The sequence below is a fragment of the Triticum aestivum genome, chromosome 2B (genome assembly GCF_018294505.1).
Source record: "Triticum aestivum cultivar Chinese Spring chromosome 2B, IWGSC CS RefSeq v2.1, whole genome shotgun sequence".
In the NCBI taxonomy this organism is placed as follows: Eukaryota; Viridiplantae; Streptophyta; class Magnoliopsida; order Poales; family Poaceae; genus Triticum; species Triticum aestivum.
This window is the reverse complement of record NC_057798.1, coordinates 143,555,724-143,561,566: the sequence shown is the minus strand read 5'-3', so window position 1 is coordinate 143,561,566 and position 5,843 is coordinate 143,555,724. Positions and strand designations below refer to the sequence as shown.

At 45.5% G+C, this 5,843-nt stretch overlaps 1 protein-coding gene across 2 annotated transcripts; it reads right to left on the bottom strand.

Moving 5' to 3' along the window:
• Window positions 1-6: 6 nt before the first annotated feature.
• On the bottom strand, window positions 7-4,697 carry LOC123040853 (BRCA1-associated RING domain protein 1). Of its 2 annotated transcripts, none has more exons than XM_044463597.1 (13): window positions 4,343-4,697; window positions 3,621-3,709; window positions 3,094-3,345; window positions 2,887-2,987; window positions 2,591-2,780; window positions 2,418-2,512; window positions 2,218-2,343; window positions 2,036-2,134; window positions 1,839-1,934; window positions 1,628-1,751; window positions 1,258-1,423; window positions 889-1,046; window positions 7-385 (listed from the first exon to the last, which is right to left on the bottom strand). In XM_044463597.1, the coding sequence occupies exons 1-13, from the start codon at window positions 4,461-4,463 to the stop codon at window positions 32-34; spliced, it is 1,971 nt and encodes a 656-aa protein (XP_044319532.1). In that variant the 5' UTR covers window positions 4,464-4,697; the 3' UTR covers window positions 7-31. The 2 variants fall into 2 exon arrangements, with proteins under 2 accessions (XP_044319532.1, XP_044319531.1); XM_044463596.1 differs by having other exon boundaries at window positions 2,036-2,146; window positions 4,343-4,696.
• Between the last annotated feature and the right edge of the window lie 1,146 nt (window positions 4,698-5,843).

Below are 5,843 nucleotides of genomic sequence, written 5' to 3'. Positions count from 1 at the left end.
GAGCAAAAAGCCATCACCCGAAGCACGCCCTTCACTTACATATCTTGGTGAAGACACCAGTCGGTTCTAGCATCCGTGCATCGTAGTACTGGATAGCATCGAACAGCTGCAGGTGTTTGATCATCCGCGCTCCCGATCTCACGTACTTGTTGCACTCCTGCAACTCAAGATCGAAATCCGAAGTGGGCGTCCTTGGAGGGCCGCCGTGGTAGATGAAGTACACCTCTGCTGGATTTCTTTTCAGATTCTCACGTAACCCGTCTGGGCTGATTCCCTCCAGTACTTGCCCTCCACCAGCTGCTATGAGATTCTGGATGTCCTTTCTGTCTTCTGGGTGCATGTAGGCGCTGAAGCAGAAATGCAATCCTGAGAGCAGTTTTCGTGCCTGCAAAACATCAATTTCTCGTCATTTGGCTGTTGAAAGGCATTCCCAATAGTGCTTTTATTAGACAATAATTGAAATGCACTCATTTTAGACCATTGAAGTGCATCATAAAATAAACACACCACGGTGTATGGCACTCCAAAACACCGCATTTCGGGAAATGTCACTTCGAAAGAGAATTGTAAAATACCGCTGCAAAAGATAATTGCTTTGTTGAATGTGGATGCAATCAAAATATGGAAATATATCTCGCACCCCAACTTGTAAAAAAAAGTCTTAGAATACACTGACCACACGACACCTAGATTTCTCTAAAGATGCACTTTAAGCCTTTGACATCAAACAGTCTCTGTATGAACATTTTGATAGAATTTTAAACTTGTTCGCAGTAGCAAACTTTTTCACAAAAGAACTGTAAGCCAATTCTCTGAACTTATGCATAAGACAAACTGCAATCAGTAGAATTCGTAGAGAATATATAATTGCCAGACATGTATACATACCCCTTCAGCAGCTCCAGCTCTTCCTTTCGCTGGTCCATCAATTGATGTCCGCGGACCATCGTAGAATTTCACCTCATAAGAAATTTCCGGGCTTGGAATCAGCTTTGCCAAGCAACGATTTGGACCTGAAATCCTTTCCACCAAGAAATCCACAACCCCTAAGACAGGAATATGACATGAACTGATTTAGTGCAGGGATAATAATATTCTCTGCCGAGCTAGGATAAGTTTTAGATGACACACGGATAAATGGAAGTGCAAATAGACCAGCAGCTTGTTACATTAAGCAGAATGTAACATGAACTTGGAAGTAGTACAATTATCATCAATAGTACAAACACGGGAGATGTAAGATGGGCTAATACTAACATCCGGCTGCGACAACCCATTTCCCAGACAGTATAGCCATCAGGACCTCATATGATGTGCCACATGCATAACCAGCGTTTCTGCCCACAATAACATGAGTCACAGTTTTGTCCCATTCCTCAGCCAAGGTTGAACTGGTCAAGGATGCAAATTCTTTCAAGGAATCCTGCTTGACAAACGTAAACAATTGTATCACAGCTTAGTATGGAACATAACTCAATTCGAAAACTGGCAAATTATATATAATTTAAATTTCACCATAAAGTTGGATTGCTGCATTACTTGTCCATTCACATGTTTGCTAGTATTGTTCAGATATATCCAAATGCTCTAAAAGGAGAGTATTGTTTGCTAGTATAGTCCACGCTACCTTTTCTGATGCACTTAAAGCTATGCCGAGCAAAACCCACTGATGCAAAGGGGTACTAGACTGGTTTACTAGTTTTTCTTCTGCCCGGTAATTGGTAGAAATTCCTTCTTTGTCCGTACATTGGCTGCAATGATGAAATAAAGAGCAAATTATAGAAGAATATTAATGAATGATGATTGAACATCTGATCAGTAACCTCCGCCACGCATACCCCTGAGGCGAGGAAGAACTTGAGGTGTTCAGCTGATCTACTTGTAGATCTTCCCCTCTATGAAGGGCAGATATTCCTTCTTTAATTAAATATTGGCTGGAAGTACAAAATACAACAAAATCAACAAAAAATGAAATATTAATGATTAACCAAACGAACGGAACCCTCTCCAAGGCGGGTGAAGAAAGATGGCATACCCAGGCACTTGTCCAGGCAAAGGAGAATTTGATGTGACGAGTGGATTAAATTGTTTATCTTCCATTTGGCAATCGACGGAAATTTCTTTAGCTGGGCAATTGCTGGAATGACTACATACAACAGTGAATTATAAAATGAAGGATTAATCAAGTAACATGAAGATTGAAGAAAGATCACATACTTCTGAAGGACAGTGGAAGGAATGTCACTTCCAATTATTGGTGAGCTCATCTCATTGCCCAGCAATGGATTAATTTGGTTATCTTCCATTTGGCAATCGGCAGAAATTTCGTTAGCTGGACTTTGGCTGAAATGACCAAATAGAACACTGGATTAGAAAATGAAGGATTAATCAAGTTACGTGAAAGAAAGACCACGTACTTTTGAGGGACAGGGGAAAGAATGCCAGTCTCAATTGTCGGTGAGCTCATCTCATCAGGTGGTGCATGCACGGGACACCAAACATGGAGATTCACCTTCAAAATCAAAACTAGACATGTCAGAACATCAGTGTTTATAAATGGATCAAGGACAAGGTATACTCAAAAGCTTACAACATCCCAGCGGCATTCTGGTATCATGAATGCACATGGGACATGATAAGTATTGGGGCACCCCGCGCGATAACAATCAAGTGCTGCTCCCCGGAGATTGCATCTGCTGCAATCCCATCTTGAACCACGCTCGATTTCTCTCTCGACGTTCTCAAAAGTACCGTCATCATTGGATTTCACTTTTGGGGCCCTTCAGGAACATGGATAAAGAACGAAAAGGATGGATGAACACTGTGTATGATGATTCTAAATAAATTAAATATGAAGAGTTGAACAGGGTGTATAAAGAAACTTACCAAACCATGCATTTGAAGTGGACATATATGGCGTTAGTAACGTCGGCCTCGTCATTGGACACAATCCTTCCATTGTGATACAGTACCATCTTACCATGCACCTGACATAGGAAAAGTGAACATGTTTTAGTGCCAGTACAAATAAGAACTAAGAAGACTTCAACAGATCAATTTTTACTTGATGTATGTAAATGATATGCAACATACCGGCTCACTGGTTCTAAATGATTGGCAGAAAGCACATTCATCTTCATATAAGCCGGTTGGTGTTTGAACTCTCCCCAACCCAGTAGCACCTTCTTTGTCTACCAACCTGGCACGTTTCCTCGGACCCTTGCCTTTTCTGCAGGAACGCAGGTGGTCCCCGGTGTTACTTGCATTAACACCTGGTGATTCACCTTTGGTTGCATCAACACCGAATTTCCTCTTCCGGCCTTTCACAGGGGAAGCACTTTTATTCTGTAATAACAAAAAGATATCTAGTCAGAAACTCAGAATGTTGAATCACAATGTATATAATTCATCAAGGAGTAAACAATCGATTCTATTAAATGGTTGCTATTCCAGCACTTCTATGTTTATAGCGTAAGAATGTACCCGGTCGTTAGCATGAAACCGTGTTTATCTCTATGCATAAATAATAGTGCACGGATCCATAAGGATCAGGGTGAAGAACTACGTCAAAAACTGAACATATTTATCTCAAAGGAGAAAGGAATGCACAAAGTGCGTACCCAAACATGTCGCAGAGACTCAGGATCAGCGTAGCCAGGTTGTATTTCTATGTTGAACAGCATGTCGGTACGAGCAGCAGAGTTGGTACCTACAAGCATCAAAGCGGTGAGTAGAATGAAGCTGAAAGCATTGCTTCATCATAATTTGAAGCAACACTCTGTCCAGATGAACTGAATAATGACATGATAATATTTCAGTGCAGCCTGGATTTACAGACAGGTCAGGGGCCAATCATATTTTACCATTATTCAGAAACAAGTTATTACTTATTACTACTACCTGCCTAGGAATTACTACATACTCGAGGAACAGTAAAAGGGGTAGGTGGAGTAGCACGATTCAGTTTTCAAAAACCGCAGCTATCGCTGCCCGGCGGGTGGATCATGGCATCACGGGAAGGCAACTCTGAATCTTTGACGCGTCGAATCGCGGTCGGGCGCCAACTTTGAAAAACGAACTAGTATGCGTTACGCAAAACGAAAAGGTTGAGAAGAGCATTGCGCGCATCCTAGGAACTGAGAAAAGGAAGGCAGTAATTAGGCCACGCGCACCGAACGGGCAGGCCGCTTCGGAACTGAATCTCCGTGCCTAGCGCCGGCGCGGCGGCTCGCGCGACAGGGGTTTGGAGGAATCGGCCGGGAAGGAGAAAAAGGATTTGATCGGAGCAAGGAAGAGCCCGACGATGTCCGGAAGCGAGGGGAGGAGAAGGGGGCGAGCGGACCTGCGGAACGGGTGGAGGATCGCCGCGCACCGGCGGCGGCGGCGGGGCCGAAGCCGAACCCAGGTGGTGGCGACGACGTTATCCCTGTCGAGCAGCGGCGGGGCCGCCCCCGCTTCCCCATCGATCGAAACCGGCACGCGCGGCGGCTACCTGGACGGCGATGTCATGCGACGGCGGAGCGGTTGGTTGACGGGACAGGACGGGCGGGCGGGCGGCGCTGTGGAGTGGGCGGGAGGAGCGAGGCGGAGGATTTGACAGGGGCAGGGGGCCGCGGCGATTGGCGGAGCGCTCTTATATAGTCAAAAATGTCTCCCTTTTTTGCGTCTCGTCTCGTCTCGTGTCCCTCGCTCATCACTCCTCTGGCTGACTGCGCCCCACCCCTATAGCCTGCCAGTCCACAGGAAGAAAGATTTCCTCGTGCTCGACGTGGATCGGGAGCGATCTGCACAGGCCATGCTTTGGCTACGCATTGATTTTCTCGCAAAGGTTCGGAGGCAGTGATTAATTGGGGGCGAGCAAGAACAGCGAGGATGCACAAGAAAATCCAGCAAAGACAATTAATAGTAATATAACTGAAGTAAGTAGATGTGCGTCGATGCTTATCAACGAAGTATTCTTCCTGGAAGACAAATCTCTTTCCCTGGAAAAAAATCTTCCGTGTTAATTTTCTGGCAAAGGTTTGGGGCAGTTAGTAATTGGGGGCTAGCAAGAACAGTGAGGATGCATGCACAGGAAAATCCAGCAAAGTTAATTAATGATAGTATAACTGAAGTAAGTAGATGTGCGTCGATGCTTATCAACGAAGTATTCTTCCAGGCGAAAGACAAATCTCTTTCCCTGGAAGAAAATCTTCCGTGTTAATTTTCTGGCAAAGGTTTGGGGCAGTGATTAATTGGGGGCCAGCAAGAACAGTGAGGATGCATGCACAGGAAAATCCAGCAAAGATAATTAATAATGACTCAAGTAATAGATGGGCACATCGATTAGCAAATATTTTCTTCATGGTCCCCACAAAAAAAAATTCCTTCATGGAAAACAGATCTTTCTCAGGAGAAAGAAAGCGAGAGAGAAATCCCTCCGGGCCGTCTGCTGCAACTGTTGTCCGATAGACGCGCGTGTGATGAAAAGAGCATATTGGCAGTGATGAGCGAGGACAATGGTGATGAAATCCCGCTTATGCGGGTGAAAAAAAGTAAATGGGAGGAATCGGCGATACCCATCTCTTCATCGTTTCGCCAGCGGAGACGACGCAGTTGCCACATGGCCAAGACCGCCCCTGACCACCAACTCCACAGAGTCGAGACCATTGCTAACCACCATCGCCACATAGTCGCCGACGAGGTCGGCATTCGCCTGATAGCTCAAGCACGGGCGGAGGAGGCAAGGCCGCGACGGGGAGTTCTCTAGTTGTCTATTCGATTGACATGCGGCCGGAGTGCGGGTGCCCGTAAAGGCGGCTCTAGGGTTAGAGGGGGGAGGGGGTACGGGGTCGGGGGAGAAA

Bases quoted from the DNA above. Each gene is read 5' to 3' on its own strand.
- LOC123040853 (XM_044463596.1), bottom strand. From the start codon at position 4,463: ATGGGGAAGCGGGGGCGGCCCCGCCGCTGCTCGACAGGGATAACGTCG. The intron at 2,344-2,417 runs GTACGTGGTCTT...TGGTCATTTCAG, and splicing joins CTTTCCCCTGTCCCTCAAAA to CCAAAGTCCAGCTAACGAAA. The intron at 1,752-1,838 runs GTATGCGTGGCG...TCATCATTGCAG, and splicing joins AGTTCTTCCTCGCCTCAGGG to CCAATGTACGGACAAAGAAG.